The 19,094-nt window shown below is 53.9% G+C and overlaps 1 protein-coding gene across 3 annotated transcripts; it reads left to right on the forward strand.

The window, feature by feature from the left end:
* The first annotated feature begins 82 nt into the window (after positions 1–82).
* DCPH1 (damage control phosphatase 1) lies at positions 83–18,709 on the forward strand. Of its 3 annotated transcripts, none has more exons than XM_077266514.1 (6): positions 83–138; positions 4,919–4,981; positions 5,733–5,838; positions 10,576–10,817; positions 11,028–11,193; positions 16,207–18,709. In XM_077266514.1, exons 2-6 carry the CDS (start codon positions 4,944–4,946, stop codon positions 16,969–16,971), a joined length of 1,317 nt encoding a protein of 438 aa, XP_077122629.1. In that variant the 5' UTR covers positions 83–138; positions 4,919–4,943; the 3' UTR covers positions 16,972–18,709. The 3 variants fall into 3 exon arrangements, with proteins under 3 accessions (XP_077122629.1, XP_077122628.1, XP_077122630.1); XM_077266513.1 differs by having other exon boundaries at positions 126–217; XM_077266515.1 differs by lacking the exon at positions 83–138 and adding an exon at positions 248–278.
* The last annotated feature ends 385 nt before the right edge of the window (positions 18,710–19,094 follow it).

The following is a 19,094-nucleotide window of genomic DNA, read 5'->3' on the forward strand; positions in this document are numbered from 1 at the left end:
TCTTCAAATTTTATAAAGAAAAGTAATTAAATACATTTTTATTTTGCTCTATATTTTTTGAGGGTCCGGAGAGGTGTAAACATTATAGCAGTGACTACAGTAAGATCCGCGAATGTGCGGGAGAGGAGAGGAGGCTAGGTATGAGCGCCGGCACCTGCAGCTGCTGTAGTGTCTGCTGAGCCGGAGGAGACGGGAGTGGGAGCCCGCGGAGGGATATGTATGACGGCGCCTCACTGTACTCTGTACACTGTGACTGGGGACGTTGTCTGTTCGCCCATGTGTGTGGAGGGGCTGCACTCTGTATGGGGGCACTGTGTGTAAGAACTGTGTATGGGGGCACTCTGTAAGGACTGTGTATGGGGCACTCTGTATATGGGGGCACTGTGTGTAAGGAGTGTGTATGGAGGCACTGTGTAAGGACTGTATGGGGGCACTCTATATGGGGGCACTGTGTGTAAGGAGTATGTATGGTGGCACTGTGTATGGGGGCACTCTGTGTAAGGACTGTGTAGGGGGTACTGTGTGTAAGGACTATATGGGGGCACTGTGTGTAAGGAGTGTGTATGGGGGCACTGTGTGTAAGGACTGTATGGGGGCACTGTGTGTAAGGACTGTATGGGGGCACTGTAAGGACTGTGTATGGGGACACTGTAAGGCTGTGTATGGGGGCACTGTGTGTAAGGACTGTTTGGGGGCACTCTGTAAGGACTGTATGGGGGCACTGTGTGTAAGGACTGTATGGGGGCACTCTGTAAGGACTGTATGGGGGCACTCTGTAAGGACTGTATGTGGGCACTGTAAGGACTGTGTATGGGGACACTGTAAGGCTGTGTATGGGGGCACTGTGTGTAAGGACTGTTTGGGGGCACTCTGTAAGGACTGTATGGGGGCACTGTGTGTAAGGACTGTATGGGGGCACTGTGTGTAAGGACTGTTTGGGGGCACTGTGTGTAAGGACTGTATGGGGGCACTCTGTAAACTGTATAGGGGCACTGTGTGTAAGGACTGTATGGGGGCACTCTGTAAGGACTGTATGTGGGCACTGTGTGTAAGGACTGTTTGGGGGCACTGTGTGTAAGGACTGTATGGGGGCACTCTGTAAACTGTATGGGGGCACTGTGTGTAAGGACTGTATGGGGGCACTGTGTGTAAGGACTGTTTGGGGGCACTGTGTGTAAGGACTGTATGGGGGCACTCTGTAAACTATGGGGGCACTGTGTGTAAGGACTGTATGGGGGCACTCTGTAAGGACTGTATATGGGCACTGTGTGTAAGGACTGTATGGGGGCACTGTGTGTAAGGACTGTGTATGGTGACACTGTAAGGCTGTGTATGGGGGCACTGTGTGTAAGGATTGTTTGGGGGCACTCTGTAAGGACTGTATGGGGGCACTGTGTGTAAGGACTGTATGGGGGCACTCTTTAAGGACTGTATGGGGGCACTCTGTAAGGACTGTATGTGGGCACTGTGTGTAAGGACTGTATGTGGGCACTGTGTGTAAGGACTGTGTATGGTGACACTGTAAGGCTGTGTATGGGGGCACTGTGTGTAAGGACTGTTTGGGGGCACTGTGTGTAAGGACTGTATGGGGGCACTGTGTGTAAGGACTGTATGGGGGCACTGTGTGTAAGGACTGTATGGGGGCACTGTGTGTAAGGACTGTATGGGGGCACTGTGTGTAAGGACTGTATGGGGGCACTGTGTGTAAGGACTGTATGGGGGCACTGTGTAAGGACTGTATGGGGGCACTGTGTGTAAGGAATGTATGGGGGCACTGTGTAAGGAATGTATGGGGGCACTTTGTGTAAGGAATGTATGGGGGCACTGTGTGTAAGGAATGTATGGGGGCACTGTGTGTAAGGAACGTATGGGGGGCACTGTGTAAGGACTGTATGGGGGCACTGTGTAAGGACTGTATGGGGGCACTGTGTATAAGGACTGTGGGGGCACTCTGTAAGGACTGTGTATGGGGGCACTGTGTGTAAGGACTATATGGGGGCACTGTGTGTAAGGACTGTATGGGGGCACTGTGTGTAAGGACTGTGTATGGGGGCACTGTGTGTAAGGACTGTATGGGGGCACTGTGTGTAAGGAATGTATGGGGGCACTGTGTGTAAGGAACGTATGGGGGGCACTGTGTAAGGAATGTATGGGGGCACTGTGTAAGGACTGTATGGGGGCACTGTGTATAAGGACTGTGGGGGCACTCTGTAAGGACTGTGTATGGGGGCATTGTGTGTAAGGACTATATGGGGGCACTGTGTGTAAGGACTGTATGGGGGCACTGTGTGTAAGGACTGTGTTTGGGGCACTGTGTAAGGAACGTATGGGGGCACTGTGTAAGGAATGTATGGGGGCACTGTGTGTAAGGAATGTATGGGGGCACTGTGTGTAAGGACTGTGGGGGCACTCTGTAAGGACTGTATGGGGGCACTGTGTGTAAGGACTGTGTATGGGGGCACTGTGTAAGGACTGTTATGGGGGCACTGTGTGTAAGGACTGTGGGGGCACTCTGTAAGGACTGTGTATGGGGGCACTGTGTGTAAGGACTGTATGGGGGCACTGTGTGTAAGGACTGCGGGGGCACTGTGTAAGGACTGTCTATGGGGGCACTATGTGTAAGGACTGTGGGGGCACTCTGTAAGGACTGTGTATGGGGGCACTGTGTAAGGACTGTTATGGGGGCACTGTAAGGACTATATGGGGGCACTGTGTAAGGACTGTATGGGGGCACTCTGTAAGGACTGTATGGGGGCACTCTGTGTAAGGACTGTGTATGGGGGCACTGTGTGTAAGGACTGTATGGGGGCACTGTGTGTAAGGACTGCGGGGGCACTGTGTAAGGACTGTCTATGGGGGCACTATGTGTAAGGACTGTGGGGGCACTCTGTAAGGACTGTGTATGGGGGCACTGTGTAAGGACTGTTATGGGGGCACTGTGTGTAAGGACTGTTTGGGGGCACTGTGTAAGGAATGTATGGGGGCACTGTGTAAGGAATGTATGGGGGCACTGTGTGTAAGGAATGTATGGGGGCACTGTGTGTAAGGACTGTGGGGGCACTCTGTAAGGACTGTGTATGGGGGCACTGTGTGTAAGGACTGTGTATGGGGGCACTGTGTAAGGACTGTTATGGGGGCACTGTGTGTAAGGACTGTGGGGGCACTCTGTAAGGACTGTGTATGGGGGCACTGTGTGTAAGGACTGCGGGGGCACTGTGTAAGGACTGTCTATGGGGGCACTATGTGTAAGGACTGTTTGGGGCACTCTGTAAGGACTGTATGGGGGCACTGTGTATGGGGACACTGTAAGGCTGTGTATGGGGGCACTGTGTGTAAGGACTGTTTGGGGGCACTGTGTAAGGAATGTATGGGGGCACTGTGTAAGGAATGTATGGGGGCACTGTGTAAGGAATGTATGGGGGCACTGTGTGTAAGGACTGTGGGGGCACTCTGTAAGGACTGTGTATGGGGGCACTGTGTGTAAGGACTGTGTATGGGGGCACTGTGTAAGGACTGTTATGGGGGCACTGTGTAAGGACTGTGGGGGCACTCTGTAAGGACTGTGTATGGGGGTACTGTGTGTAAGGACTGTATGGGGGCACTGTAAGGACTGTATGGGGGCACTGTGTGTAAGGACTGCGGGGGCACTGTAAGGACTGTCTATGGGGGCACTATGTGTAAGGACTGTGGGGGCACTCTGTAAGGACTGTGTATGGGGGCACTGTAAGGACTATATGGGGGCACTGTGTAAGGACTGTATGGGGGCACTCTGTAAGGACTGTATGGGGGCACTCTGTGTAAGGACTGTGTATGGGGGCACTGTGTGTAAGGACTGTATGGAGGCACTGTGTGTAAGGACTGTATGGGGGCACTGTGTAAGGACTGTGTATGGGGGCACTATGTGTAAGGACTGTGTATGGGGGCACTGTGTAAGGACTGTGTATGGGGGCACTACGTGTAAGGACTGTATGGGGGCACTAATGACTTGGGGCGCTGTGTAAGGACTGGGGACGCTCTGTGTATGGACTGTATATGGGGGCACTCTGTAAGAACTGTGTACGGGGGCACTCTGTTAGGACTGTGTATGGGGGCACTCTAATGACTGTATGGGGGCATTGTAAGGACTGTGTAGGGGGGCGCTCTGTAATGACTATATGGGGGCACTCTGAGGACTGTGAATGAGGGCACTCTAAGGACTGTATGGGGGCACTGTGTGTAAGGACTGTGTATGGGGACGCTCTGTTAGGACTGTATATGAGGGCGCTCTGTGTAAGGACTGTATATGGGAGCGCTCTGTGTAAGGACTATGGGAGCACTCTGTAAGGACTGTGTATGGGGGCACACTGTAAGGACTGTGTATGGGGGCACTCTGTAAGGACTATATGGGGCTCTCTGTTGTGTAAGGACTGTATATTGGAGCACTCTGTGTAAGGACTGTATATGGGGGCGCTCTGTGTAAGGACTATGTATGGGGTCGCTCTGTGTAAGGACTGTATATGGGAGCACTCTGTAAGGACTATATGGGGGGCGCTCTGTGTAAGGACTGTATATGGGAGCACTCTGTAAGGACTATATGGGGGGCGCTCTGTGTAAGGACTGTATATGGGAGCACTCTGTAAGGACTGTGTATGGGGGCACTCTGTGTAAGGACTGTATATGGGGGCACTCTGTGTAAGGACTGTGTATGGGGGCATTCTCTAAGGACTATGTATGGGGGCACTGTGTGTAAGGACTCTATATGGGGGCACTCTGTCTCCATCCTGTGGCTTCCACAATCCCACCCTTTTCCTCCTCGGTGTGCTGCATGTAGTAATGTCACAGTGTTGCAGGAACGTCTGTGTTTCTCTTCTTGGCGTTTCTGTTCACCAGATCACAATCTCACAAACATTCTGTTAACTTCGTGTTTCTTCTTGCCCAGACGATACGCCCAGTAAACCAACAAGATGGAGACTCCCTGCTCGCTCTCCGCCAAATTTGAAGGGTGTGTGTCCTCAGCGATCCTGCAGACAACTTGCACAATCCGTGGTGTATCAGGGCAATGTGGTTCCCTGTCATCAGCTTTCAGGAAATTGCAAAACCCCTTGAGACTCATCTGACTGATCCTGAAACCACAATTTGAGAAATATTGCCACTTTTATTAAAGGAGCAGTTAATCTAATATTATTGGCAGCCATGTAAAAATGCCCCCTTAATTTGTTTTAAGGGAAAGAATTGCAGCCACGTGCTTACAATCAGGGGATTTTGTTTCTGTTCTGTAGGAACCACTAGTGATCAGCTCTGGGGGAACCTGTCAAGTGTTCAATTTCCCCACAGGGCCATCACAGCAAATATTAAAGGGGTTGTCCAGGCTTGGACTTCTATATCCGTGACTGCAGACTTGTGAATCCTCACAGCGTGAACAGTTTGCACTGTCTGGATTCTTCGGTGATGGCGCATATATGCGGTCACGTGCCAACTAGACGTGCACGGCCCAACACGTCTAGTTGGAATATGGCCGGAAGCAAGCAAATCACATAGCGGAGAATCCTGACAGCGCACTGTGAGATTTCACAAGCCTAGACAACCCCTTTAAGTATTACTCCGCAATTAAAATCAGTGGGCATTCCATTTACAATACGGGCCAGCCAGTTCCTCTGGCGTGAGCTTCTTTTTCCAGCACGTCGGGACAATAAATGGTCAATGCACATAATACTCCTATTTTTAATATATGGTATATTGCTTTATTTTTTTAGGTCTTTTGCTTATTACACAGTTAAAGACCGAATGCCACAGATTCTAACGAAGGTGATAGACACTGTACATCGGAATAAAAATAAGTTCTTGGAAGCTCACGGCGAGGTGAGTGACAGCGCCGTCAATCACATTTAGTAGAGGATTCGAGGTGACATTGCTGGGATGGGCTGCGAGGAACGAGCTGAAGACGGACTACTGCAAGTTCTCCTGAAATCGCAGTTAGAGTTTAAAAAATAACAGTCATTTCAGGAGAACTTGCAGTAGAATGTCTGTGTCTGCCTCTAGCTCCTCCCTAGAATGTCTGTGTCTGCCTCTAGCTCCTCCCTAGAATGTCTGTCTGCCTCTAGCTCCTCCCTAGAATATCTGTGTCTGCCTCTAGCTCCTCCCTAGAATGTCTGTGTCTGCCTCTAGCTCCTCCCTAGAATGTCTGTGTCATCTCTAGCTCCTCCCTAGAATGTCTGTCTGCCTCTAGCTCCCCCTCCAATGTCTGTGTCTGCCTCTAGCTCCTCCCTAGAATGTCTGTCTGCCTCTAGCTCCTCCCTAGAATATCTGTGTCTGCCTCTAGCTCCTCCCTAGAATATCTGTGTCTGCCTCTAGCTCCTCCCTAGAATGTCTATCTGCCTCTAGCTCCTCCCTAGAATGTCTGTCTTCCTCTAGCTCCTCCCTAGAATGTCTGTATCTGCCTCTAGCCCCTCCCTACAATGTCTGTGTCTGCCTCTAGCTCCTCGATAGAATGTTTGTCTCTCTAGCTCCTCCCCAGAATGTCTGTGTCTTCCTTTAGCTCCTCCCCAGAATGTCTGTGTCTTCCTCTAGCTCCTCCCCAGAATGGCTGTGTCTGCCTCTAGCTCCTCCCCAGAATGTCTGTGTCTGCCTCTAGCTCCTCCCCAGAATGTCTGTGTCGGCCTCTAGCTCCTCCCTAGAATGTCTGTGCCTGCTTCTAGCTCCTTCCTAGAATGTCTGTGTCGGCCTCTAGCTCCTCCCTAGAATGTCTGTTTCTGCCTCTAGCTCCTCCCTAGAATGTCTGTTTCTGCCTCTAGCTCTTTCCTAGAATGTCCGTGTCTGCCTCTAGCTTCTCCCTAGAATGTCTGTATCTGCCTCTAGCTCCTCCCTAGAATGTCTGTGTCTGCCTCTAGCTCCTCCCTAGAATGTCTGTCTGCCTCTAGCTCCTCTCTAGAATGTCTGTGTCTGCCTCTAGCTCCTCTCTAGAATGTCTGTCTGCCTCTAGCTCCTCCCTAGAATGTCTGTGTCTGCCTCTAGCTCCTCCCTAGAATGTCTGTGTCTGCCTCTAGCTCCTCCCTAGAATGTCTGTGTCTGCCTCTAGCTCCTCCCTAGAATGTCTGTGTCTGCCTCTAGCTTCTCCCTAGAATGTCTGTATCTGCCTCTAGCTCCTCCCTAGAATGTCTGTGTCTGCCTCTAGCTCCTCCCTAGAATGTCTGTGTCTGCCTCTAGCTCCTCTCTAGAATGTCTGTGTCTGCCTCTAGCTCCTCTCTAGAATGTCTGTCTGCCTCTAGCTCCTCCCTAGAATGTCTGTGTCTGCCTCTAGCTCCTCCCTAGAATGTCTGTGTCTGCCTCTAGCTCCTCCCTAGAATGTCTGTGTCTGCCTCTAGCTCCTCCCTAGAATGTCTGTGTCTGCCTCTAGCTCCTCCCTAGAATGTCTGTGTCTGCCTCTAGCTCCTCCCTAGAATGTCTGTGTCTGCCTCTAGCTCCTCCCTAGAATGTCTGTCTGCCTCTAGCTCCTCCCTAGAATGTCTGTGTCTGCCTCTAGCTCCTCCCTAGAATGTCTGTGTCTGCCTCTAGCTCCTCCCTAGAATGTCTGTGTCTGCCTCTAGCTCCTCCCTAGAATGTCTGTCTGCCTCTAGCTCCTCCCTAGAATATCTGTCTGCCTCTAGCTCCTCCCTAGAATGTCTGTGTCTGCCTCTAGCTCCTCCCTAGAATGTCTGTGTCTGCCTCTAGCTCCTCCCTAGAATGTCTGTGTCTGCCTCTAGCTCCTCCCTAGAATGTCTGTGTCTGCCTCTAGCTCCTCCCTAGAATGTCTGTGTCTGCCTCTAGCTCCTCCCTAGAATGTCTGTGTCTGCCTCTAGCTCCACCCTCCTCCATAGAATTTTATAAGCACTAACTGTCATCTCTTATCCCAGTTATGGGGAAATCTATCTTCACTGAATGCAGATTTTATCCATGAATCAAACGTGAAAGATCCATACTGGAGGATAAATAAGTAGATTTCTTTGATAAGATATGTTACAAAGTTGTTTATTTTCTCATGTAGTATTGATTTATGAAATTAAAATGACGGTTACTCTTTTACCCCTTCACATGTACGGGCTAAATCAGAAGCGGGGTGTATGGAGCGGGCGGACGGAGTTGCCCCATACCTGGCAGATCATGGCTGTGTGACCTGCCTCCATCAATCGCAGGTGGAGCTCTGCCCGTGATTGTTAACCTGTTAGTGCCGCTGTCAAACTCTGACAGCAGAATTTAACATGCGTCATCACAGGGACACATCATTCCGCCCTCCCAGCATGTGGCCGGTCTTCAAAGGAGCTCAGGATTCTTACTATATACAGCAATACTGTGGTATTTCTGTAAGTAGCATAAGCGATCAGACGAACTCGGCTAAGCCCCCTTAAGGACTAACAAGAACAATGAAAATTAAAAAAATAAAATAAAATAATAAGTTTAAAAAAAAATATAATTTTTCCCCCATTAAAGATATTTAAACAATACACAAACGTGCCAGCGCTGCATTAAAAAAATTAATAATAATAATAATCTCGGATCTTTAAACAGCATAAATGGAAAAAAATTAAAGAACGCCAAAATGAAGTTTTTTTTTATTATTAATAAAAACATCATCTCGCTCTGCAAAAACTAAGCCATCATACAGCTGTACCAAAGAATAAAACATGTTACGGGTCTCGGAAAATGGCGACACAACTCATAAAAGTTATCTTTGGAAACGTCTGATTTTGTTTTCACCACTAAAAACTGGACATGTTGGGTATTGCCGTAACCGTACAGAATCGTATTGCAGTGTAATTTTTATCACAAAATGTACAGCGTAAAAACAAATCCTAAAACACAATGTCAGAACTGCGTTTTTTTTTTCACAATTCCTGCTTGGAATTCTAATTTTTTTTTCCTGTTTTAAAGTATGGAATGAAGTAAAATAAATTTTGTCATTCAAAAGTGCAACTCATGCTGCAAAACATAAGCAAAACATAGTTATGGCTCTGGGAAGAAAGGGAGGAAAAAACAGAAACGCAAAATCGGAATTTGGCCGCCGGGTGAAGGGGTTACCCCTTGATCCTTGATGCAATATCATTTACATGATTTCTGGGTTGATTGTAGTGTCCCCATACACCTCTCCTCTCCATAATGTCACCATACACAGCTCCTCTCCATAATGTCCCCATACACAGCTCCTCTCTGTAATATGTCCCCATGCACAGCTCCTCTCTGTAATATGTCCTCATACACAGCTCCTCTCCGTAATGTCCCTATGCACAGCTCCTCTCCGTAATGTCCTCATACACAGCTCCTCTCCGTAATGTCCTCATACACAGCTCCTCTCCGTAATGTCCTCATACACAGCTCCTCTCCGTAATGTCCCCATGCACAGCTCCTCTCCGTAATGTCCTCATACACAGCTCCTCTCTGTAATATGTCCCCATACACAGCTCCTCTCTGTAATATGTCCTCATACACAGCTCCTCTCCGTAATGTCCCCATGCACAGCTCCTCTCTGTAATGTCCCCATACACAGCTCCTCTCTGTAATATGTCCTCATACACAGCTCCTCTCCGTAATGTCCCCATGCACAGCTCCTCTCTGTAATGTCCCCATACACAGCTCCTCTCCGTAATGTCCCCATGCACAGCTCCTCTCCGTAATGTCCTCATACACAGCTCCTCTCTGTAATATGTCCCCATACACAGCTCCTCTCTGTAATGTCCCCATACACAGCTCCTCTCCGTAATGTCCTCATACACAGCTCCTCTCTGTAATGTCCTCATTCACAGCTCCTCTCTGTAACGTCCCCGTTCACAGCTCCTCTCCGTAACGTCCCCGTTCACAGCTCCTCTCCGTAACGTCCCCGTGCACAGCTCCTCTCCGTAACGTCCCCGTGCACAGCTCCTCTCCGTAACGTGCCCATACACAGCTCCTCTCCATAATGTCCCCATACACAGCTCCTCTCTGTAATGCCCTATACACAGCTCCTCTCCGTAATGTCCTCATACACAGCTCCTCTCCGTAACTTCCCCGTGCACAGCTCCTCTCCGTAACGTCCCTGTGCACAGCTCTTCTCCGTAACGTCCCCGTGCACAGCTCCTCTCCCCTAGTTGCCCTATAATTTGGCCTCATAATAACAGCAACCCTCATCCTCCTCCGCCTTCTCCTACAGTAGGATGTTTAACCTTCAGCACCTCCTGGAGCACTTACTTTTTCCGGTGCGTCCTTGCCTCCTCTGCGCTGTTCCACCGGCAACAGCAGTGTGATGAGGTCACAGCATAGAGTGATGACCTCATCACGTTTCTACACGTCGGGGGGTGGGCTGACGAGCGCTGCTCTAAAAGCCGTAAATACAGGCGGGGGCCATATGTTGTGCAGGCCTCAGTGTAACTGGACAACCCCTTTAAGTATGCCACTGTAAATTGAGCCCCTTTAATGTATTGCTCTCTGGTAATGGCACGGTAGCATCATCCTCAAAGTGCTGTATTGGGCTCCTCTGATCATCAGAGACACCGCCTTTTCAGGATTTGACCCCTGGCTGGGGTGGATAGCTGATTTTTTTTGGGGGAGGAGGGTATAGAACAGCCATTCAGATGCTGGTCCTTTTTTCAGGAAGGCATAGAGGCAGAGAAAAAGGCTTTGTCTTTCTTTTCCAAACTACGGAACGAAATGCAAACGAACAAGCCCATCCTGCCGCTGACCGACGAGCAGCCGGACACCCAGATCTGGAATCAGTACCTGGACTACCAGAAGACCCTGGTGGGCAGCGACGAAGAGCCGAGCTGGTTCAGATCCCCCTGGCTGTACGTGGAGTGTTATCTGTATCGCAGAATTCAGGAAGGCATGTTATTGAGGTGAGAACTGGCCGAGATACGATTCTGGCTGCCGACAGTCACCACTAGAGGGAGCTCTGAGCAGGTAAAATTGTACAGCGGCTCCCCCTAGTGGTGGCATCAGAATCTTATCATTGTGTCTGCAGAGGATTTGGAGCAATGTGACAGAAGACAGAGCCCCAATTGCTGTAAAGATAACCTGACACTTTTGTTTTGTTTGTTCTGACACAGCCCCCCGATATCTGAATATGACGTCTTTAGGGATGTGAAGAATGAAAGCTTCTTTCAGTCCCAGCAAGCAGTGGTGGCTTTGTGCGCTCATCTTCAGGAACTTCAAGGGAAGACAAATGGTCTCAGTAGCGATGATGTCCGGGGTGAGATCTACAAACTGCTGCAGGTGGGTGATGTCTGCCCGTCCTGCAGGTACTGCAGCTCACCTCCTGTTGAAAGTTAGCTGCAGTACCCGAGAACGGCCACTACTCAGTGTGTGGCGCAACGCTGTTTGTGCACTGTAGCCGCTGCAGGAGCTGCGAACAGCTGATTGGTGGACATGTTACATGTCAGCCCCCATAGATTTTATTCTGATCACCTAACCCTATGTTTAAATAGTGGACAACCCCTTTAATGACCAACTATATTTTTTCCATTTAACCTCCGTGCATTCCAGCAAACAAATTTATTTATTTTTCACTTACATAGCTGTTTACTCCATGTGTTTACACGTTAGACTGTCCAGAAGGGACCTGTAAATTATTACTGTCAATTTTTTTTTTGCATGAAGTTGAAAAAAAAATCTTCATCATTTTTGTTTTTCAGTTCATTTTTCTCTACCTTTTCAATTTTCACAGGTAGATTATTTTTTTAAAGGTTTTATTGTTGGGTAGACGCATTCTCTCTTGCCAATATCCTCTCTTTCTTGTTTCTGTTTGCTTTCCCCTCTCGCTCCCCTTTCCCCTCTCGCGCTCCCTTTCCCCCCCTCTCGCGCTCCCTTTCCCCCCCTCTCGCGCTCCCTTTCCCCCCCTCTCGCGCTCCCTTTCCCCCCCTCTCGCGCTCCCTTTCCCCCCCTCTCGCGCTCCCTTTCCCCCCCTCTCGCGCTCCCTTTCCCCCCCTCTCGCGCTCCCTTTCCCCCCCTCTCGCGCTCCCTTTCCCCCCCTCTCGCGCTCCCTTTCCCCCCTCTCGCGCTCCCCTTCCCCTCTCGCGCCCCCTTCCCCTCTCGCGCCCCCTTCCCCTCTCGCGCCCCTTTCCCCTCTCGCGCCCCTTTCCCCTCTCGCTCCCCTTTCCCCTCTCGCTCCCCTTTCCCCTCTCGCTCCCCTTTCCCCTCTCGCTCCCCTTTCCCCTCTCGCTCCCCTTTCCCCTCTCGCTCCCCTTTCCCCTCTCGCTCCCCTTTCCCCTCTCGCGCTCCCTTTCCCCCCTCTCGCGCTCCCTTTCCCCCCTCTCGCGCTCCCTTCCCCCCCCCTCGCGCCCCTTTCCCCTTTCGCGCCCCTTTCCCCCCTCTCGCGCTCCCTTTCCCCCCCCTCTCGCGCTCCCTTTCCCCCCCCTCTCGCGCTCCCTTTCCCCCCCCTCTCGCGCTCCCTTTCCCCCCCCTCTCGCGCTCCCTTTCCCCCCCCCTCTCGCGCTCCCTTTCCCCCCCCCCCCTCTCGCGCTCCCTTTCCCCCCCTCTCGCGCTCCCTTTCCCCCCCCTCTCGCGCTCCCTTTCCCCCCCCTCTCGCGCTCCCTTTCCCCCCTCTCGCGCTCCCTTTCCCCCCTCTCGCGCTCCCTTTCCCCCCTCTCGCGCTCCCTTCCCCCCCTCTCGCGCTCCCTTCCCCCCCTCTCGCGCTCCCTTTCCCCCCTCTCGCGCTCCCTTTCCCCCCTCTCGCGCTCCCCTTCCCCTCTCGCGCCCCCTTCCCCTCTCGCGCCCCTTTCCCCTCTCGCGCCCCTTTCCCCTCTCGCGCCCCTTTCCCCTCTCGCGCCCCTTTCCCCTCTCGCGCCCCTTTCCCCTCTCGCGCCCCTTTCCCCTCTCGCGCCCCTTTCCCCTCTCGCGCCCCTTTCCCCTCTCGCGCCCCTTTCCCCTCTCGCGCCCCTTTCCCCTCTCGCTCCCCTTTCCCCTCTCGCTCCCCTTTCCCCTCTCGCTCCCCTTTCCCCTCTTGCTCCCCTTTCCCCTCTCGCTCCCCTTTCCCCCCTCTCGCGCTCCCTTTCCCCCCTCTCGCGCTCCCTTTCCCCCCTCTCGCGCTCCCTTTCCCCCCTCTCGCGCTCCCTTTCCCCCCTCTCGCGCTCCCTTTCCCCCCTCTCGCGCTCCCTTTCCCCCCCCTCGCGCCCCTTTCCCCTTTCGAGCCCCTTTCCCCCCTCTCGCGCTCCCTTTCCCCCCTCTCGCGCTCCCTTTCCCCCCCTCTCGCGCTCCCTTCCCCCCCCTCTCGCGCTCCCTTCCCCCCCCCTCTCGCGCTCCCTTTCCCCCCTCTCGCGCTCCCTTTCCCCCCTCTCGCGCTCCCTTTCCCCCCTCTCGCGCTCCCTTTCCCCCCTCTCGCGCTCCCTTTCCCCCCCTCTCGCGCTCCCTTTCCCCCCCTCTCGCGCTCCCTTTCCCCCCTCTCGCGCTCCCTTTCCCCCCTCTCGCGCTCCCTTTCCCCCCTCTCGCGCTCCCTTTCCCCCCTCTCGCGCTCCCTTTCCCCCCTCTCGCGCTCCCTTTCCCCCCTCTCGCGCCCCTTTCCCCTCTCGCGCCCCTTTCCCCTCTCGCGCCCCTTTCCCCTCTCGCGCCCCTTTCCCCTCTCGCGCCCCTTTCCCCTCTCGCGCCCCTTTCCCCTCTCGCGCCCCTTTCCCCTCTCGCGCCCCTTTCCCCTCTCGCGCCCCTTTCCCCTCTCGCGCCCCTTTCCCCTCTCGCGCCCCTTTCCCCTCTCGCGCCCCTTTCCCCTCTCGCTCCCCTTTCCCCTCTCGCTCCCCTTTCCCCTCTTGCTCCCCTTTCCCCTCTCGCTCCCCTTTCCCCCCTCTCGCGCTCCCTTTCCCCCCTCTCGCGCTCCCTTTCCCCCCTCTCGCGCTCCCTTTCCCCCCTCTCGCGCTCCCTTTCCCCCCTCTCGCGCTCCCTTTCCCCCCTCTCGCGCTCCCTTTCCCCCCTCTCGCGCTCCCTTTCCCCCTCTCGCGCTCCCTTTCCCCCCCCTCGCGCCCCTTTCCCCTTTCGAGCCCCTTTCCCCCCTCTCGCGCTCCCTTTCCCCCCTCTCGCGCTCCCTTTCCCCCCCTCTCGCGCTCCCTTCCCCCCCCCTCTCGCGCTCCCTTCCCCCCCCCTCTCGCGCTCCCTTCCCCCCCCCTCTCGCGCTCCCTTTCCCCCCTCTCGCGCTCCCTTTCCCCCCTCTCGCGCTCCCTTTCCCCCCTCTCGCGCTCCCTTTCCCCCCTCTCGCGCTCCCTTTCCCCCCCTCTCGCGCTCCCTTTCCCCCCCTCTCGCGCTCCCTTTCCCCCCTCTCGCGCTCCCTTTCCCCCCTCTCGCGCTCCCTTTCCCCCCTCTCGCGCTCCCTTTCCCCCCTCTCGCGCTCCCTTTCCCCCCTCTCGCGCTCCCTTTCCCCCCTCTCGCGCTCCCTTTCCCCCCTCTCGCGCTCCCTTTCCCCCCTCTCGCGCTCCCTTTCCCCCTCTCGCGCTCCCTTTCCCCCCTCTCGCGCTCCCTTTCCCCCCTCTCGCGCTCCCTTTCCCCCCTCTCGCGCTCCCTTTCCCCCCTCTCGCGCTCCCTTTCCCCCCTCTCGCGCTCCCTTCCCCCTCTCGCGCTCCCTTCCCCCTTTCCCCCCTCTCGCGCTCCCTTCCCCCCCCTCTCGCGCTCCCTTTCCCCCCTCTCGCGCTCCCTTTCCCCCCTCTCGCGCTCCCTTCCCCCTCTCGCGCTCCCTTCCCCCTCTCGCGCCCCTTTCCCCTCTCCCGCTCCCTTTCCCCCCTCTCGCGCTCCCTTTCCCAGTCCTGCGCTCCCTTTCCCCCCTCTCGCGCTCCCTTTCCCCCCTCTCGCGCTCCCTTTCCCCCCTCTCGCGCTCCCTTTCCCCCCTCTCGCGCTCCCTTTCCCCCCTCTCGCGCTCCCTTTCCCCCCTCTCGCGCTCCCTTTCCCCCCTCTCGCGCTCCCTTTCCCTCCTCTCGCGCTCCCCTTCCCCTCTCGCGCCCCCTTCCCCTCTCGCGCCCCTTTCCCCTCTCGCGCCCCTTTCCCCTCTCGCGCCCCTTTCCCCTCTCGCGCCCCTTTCCCCTCTCGCGCCCCTTTCCCCTCTCGCGCCCCTTTCCCCTCTCGCGCCCCTTTCCCCTCTCGCTCCCCTTTCCCCTCTCGCTCCCCTTTCCCCTCTCGCTCCCCTTTCCCCTCTCGCGCTCCCCTTTCCCCTCTCGCGCTCCCTTTCCCCCCTCTCGCGCTCCCTTTCCCCCCTCTCGCGCTCCCTTTCCCCCCTCTCGCGCTCCCTTTCCCCCCTCTCGCGCTCCCTTTCCCCCCTCTCGCGCTCCCTTTCCCCCCTCTCGCGCTCCCTTTCCCCCCTCTCGCGCTCCCTTTCCCCCCTCTCGCGCTCCCTTTCCCCCCCCCCTCGCGCCCCTTTCCCCTTTCGCGCCCCTTTCCCCCCTCTCGCGCTCCCTTTCCCCCCCCCTCTCGCGCTCCCTTTCCCCCCCCCTCTCGCGCTCCCTTTCCCCCCCCTCTCGCGCTCCCTTTCCCCCCCCCTCTCGCGCTCCCTTTCCCCCCCCCTCTCGCGCTCCCTTTCCCCCCCCTCTCGCGCTCCCTTTCCCCCCTCTCGCGCTCCCTTTCCCCCCTCTCGCGCTCCCTTTCCCCCCTCTCGCGCTCCCTTTCCCCCCTCTCGCGCTCCCTTTCCCCCCTCTCGCGCTCCCTTTCCCCCCTCTCGCGCTCCCTTTCCCCCCTCTCGCGCTCCCTTCCCCCTTTCCCCCCCCCTTTCCCCCCTCTCGCGCTCCCTTTCCCCCCTCTCGCTCCCTTTCCCCCCTCTCGCGCTCCCTTTCCCCCTCTCGCGCTCCCTTTCCCCCCTCTCGCGCTCCCTTTCCCCCCTCTCGCGCTCCCTTCCCCCTCTCGCGCTCCCTTCCCCCTCTCGCGCCCCCCTTTCCCCTCTCCCGCTCCCTTTCCCCCCTCTTGCGCTCCCTTTCCCAGTCCTGCGCTCCCTTTCCCCCCTCTCGCGCTCCCTTTCCCCCCTCTCGCGCTCCCTTTCCCCCCTCTCGCGCTCCCTTTCCCCCCCTCTCGCGCTCCCTTTCCCCCCCTCTCGCGCTCCCTTTCCCCCCTCTCGCGCTCCCTTTCCCCCCCTCTCGCGCTCCCTTTCCCCCCCTCTCGCGCTCCCTTTCCCCCTCTTTGTCCCTGCATGCACCTCTTCAAGTGTAGGACACCGCTGCGTAGCATAGGACTCTTTAAGCAGCCATATTAGTGGTGAAGAAGGTCCCCGGGTTCTGTCCTTATTGGAGAGTCTCCCTCCTGTAACACTTCTCTGTCCGTCACTCGTAGGTGTCCCTGTGGGGAAACAAGTGCGACCTCTCTATATCGGGGGGTCAGGACAACTCCCAGAGGAGCAGCGTGCTGTCATCCCTGGACGAATTTCGGGAATTTATCCTGGTGGATGATATGAATTCTCTCTGGAGCGTCCTGTCGAAGAACAGAGACGGGAACGCAGAGTCGAGGACAAGAGTGGACATCGTTCTGGATAACGCCGGCTTCGAGTTGGTCACGGACTTGATCATGGCGGACGCCATGCTTTCACTGAACCTGGCCACGGAGGTTCATTTCCACGGGAAGGTCATGCCGTGGTTTGTCTCGGACACCACGAAGCACGACTTCGACTGGACAGTTCAGCAATGCACGGCCGTCAACAACAAGTGGATGTCAAAGTGTGGCCAAAGCTGGAAGGAAAACTTGAAGAAGGGCCGCTGGGTCTATCACCAGCATCTCTTCTGGACTTTGCCCCACGAGTTCTGCACCATGGCGGAAGTGGCTCCGGACTTGTACACCGAGCTGCAAAAATCCGATTTAGTCTTATTTAAAGGGGACTTAAACTACAGGAAACTGACGGGGGACCGCAAGTGGGACTTCACCGCCCCCTTCTCTCAGGCGCTACGATCCTTTCACCCGGCTCCGTTGTGCAGCATCAGAACCCTGAAGGCCGATGTGCAGGTCGGGCTGCAAGTGGGTGTCGGAGAGCGGCTGACGGCGGCGGAGGTGGACTGGATGACATCGGGCAAATACGGGGTCATCCAGTTCAGTCCTGTCATTTGACGCGTCTGACTCCTTTTTTTGTGTGTGCTAGCCCGGCGGGTAGCACTTTACTAGCGAAGCGTCAGCTAAGCTTAAAAGGGGTATTCCCATCTCCAAGATCCTATCCCAATATGTACAGTAGTAGGTGTAATAATAATATTAGCAAAAATACCTCCAATTAGAAATGTAGCATAGTTCTTCTGATTCGCTATGTCGCTTACCCCATGTGCAGGGCATTGCAGTAGCTTAGGTATCCGTGGTTACAACCTCTCATACAGCAACAGTTAGTTACTAGTGGCCATAACCATAGATACCTAATCAGCTAATTAGAAGAACTACACTGCCTTTATAATTGGAGCTGTCTGTTAATATTATTATTATTATTATTACACCTACTACATATTGGGATAGGATCTAGGAGATGGGAATACCCCTTTAACTACAGTTTACATCTGTCTCACCCTTCAGAATAAAAGTGGACAATTGTTATACCTTTTTGGTTATTTATAAGGGTGGTCCGACACTTGAATAATTCTTTTTCTAGGCGCGAATGGGATAACAATAATAAACGGGAGTCATATTGATTCTTCAGAACCAGAACCGCTGCAACCAGTCATAGGTAACTACAGGAGCACTGGGATTGACTGCAGCGGTCCCGCTAACTTCCAAAGCTGGTACAAACCTCCCGAGCGATCGATCCACTGTTGAAGTGTTAGAATGTCTTAAGTTTATTTTTTTTAAACCATTCATGCCTAGAAACATTTTATTCAAGTATTGGACAATCCTTTTATTATATTAGTTCTTTTTTTTTTTGCAAAAAATCTCCTCGCGTTCCCCCATGTGACAGCAAAACGGCTGTAACCAACATCTCTGAAGTGTCCGACTTCATACATGGTGGGTGCCGGCTGTGTTATACAGTCGGCACCTAGCACTTAACAGCAGCATCCGGAGCTGGCTCTCATCGCTGCTGTTTAAGCATTTACATGTCAATATTTGAAACATCGCACATCACCCCTGACACAGAGTGCCGATGGGGCGCCGCCGTAAGAGCCGGTTTCCTTCTGAAACTCTTGGAGAAAAAGTGCAAAGACACGGCAGTGTGTAGGGGGTAAAGCTCTGGTGGGGCCTCTTATTAATAAGCCTTAGATGCTTAGAATTCTCGTATCTTATCAGAGGAAAGTAGCAACAATACCGAAAAATCTCCATCTAGAATAACACGTAAACGAAGGGTTGCAGGGAGGAGGGAGATGCAGCTGCAGTCTTTTCCCTGCATGCTGGGGGGAGGAGTAACTCCCACTCTAAGGACTTGCTAAGGCATGACCTATTAAGTGCTGTAACCTGATCCCTCAGTGAGCTGGTTAGTACTTTGTTTCCACCTAGATGTATTTTGGCACTTATTTGTTCACACCTTGAAAGTTTATGCATGAATATTTTTATATGGATGGCTTTATATTGAATGTTTTAATTAAATTAGCTTTTTTTTTCTTCTTTCATCTCAGTAATGGTGCCCATACATAAATCCGCCAATATGTTTTCTGTCTAGGGATATGACACGATATGTGACAACCCCTTTAAATCTATGCTATACAGAATAATTTTTTTTATGTATTTTTTTTTTCTCCCGATGGGCTCTCTGATCTTCTTAGTCGGGGTTCACAGCGAATGTATGATAGTCAGATCCATTATCTTCTTATATGCAGACTTCATATTAGCCTGAAAATATATATTTTTGACTATCGAATTGTGTGTCTTATTTATTCATTGTTTTCATCCCGCTACTGATTTGTGTGCATCACTTCCTGCTCTGCACCTATTGGCTGAGGTTTGACCTCGTAGACTTCCTCTTCTGGCCGGCTCTACCTCTGACATCACTTCCTGCTCTGCAGCTATTGGCTGAATACCTCGTAGACTTCCTCTTCTGGCCGCCTGCTTTTCTGACATCACTTCCTGCTCTGCAGCTATTGGCTGAAGACCTCAGACTTCCTCTTCTGGCCGCCTGCTTTTCTGACATCACTTCCTGCTCTGCAGCTATTGGCTGAAGACCTCATAGACTTCCTCTTCTGGCTGCCTGCTTTTCTGACATCACTTCCTGCTCTGCAGCTATTGGCTGAATACCTCGTAGACTTGCTCTTCTGGCCGCCTGC

This window comes from Ranitomeya variabilis, chromosome 5 (assembly GCF_051348905.1).
Source record: "Ranitomeya variabilis isolate aRanVar5 chromosome 5, aRanVar5.hap1, whole genome shotgun sequence".
NCBI lineage: Eukaryota > Metazoa > Chordata > Amphibia > Anura > Dendrobatidae > Ranitomeya > Ranitomeya variabilis.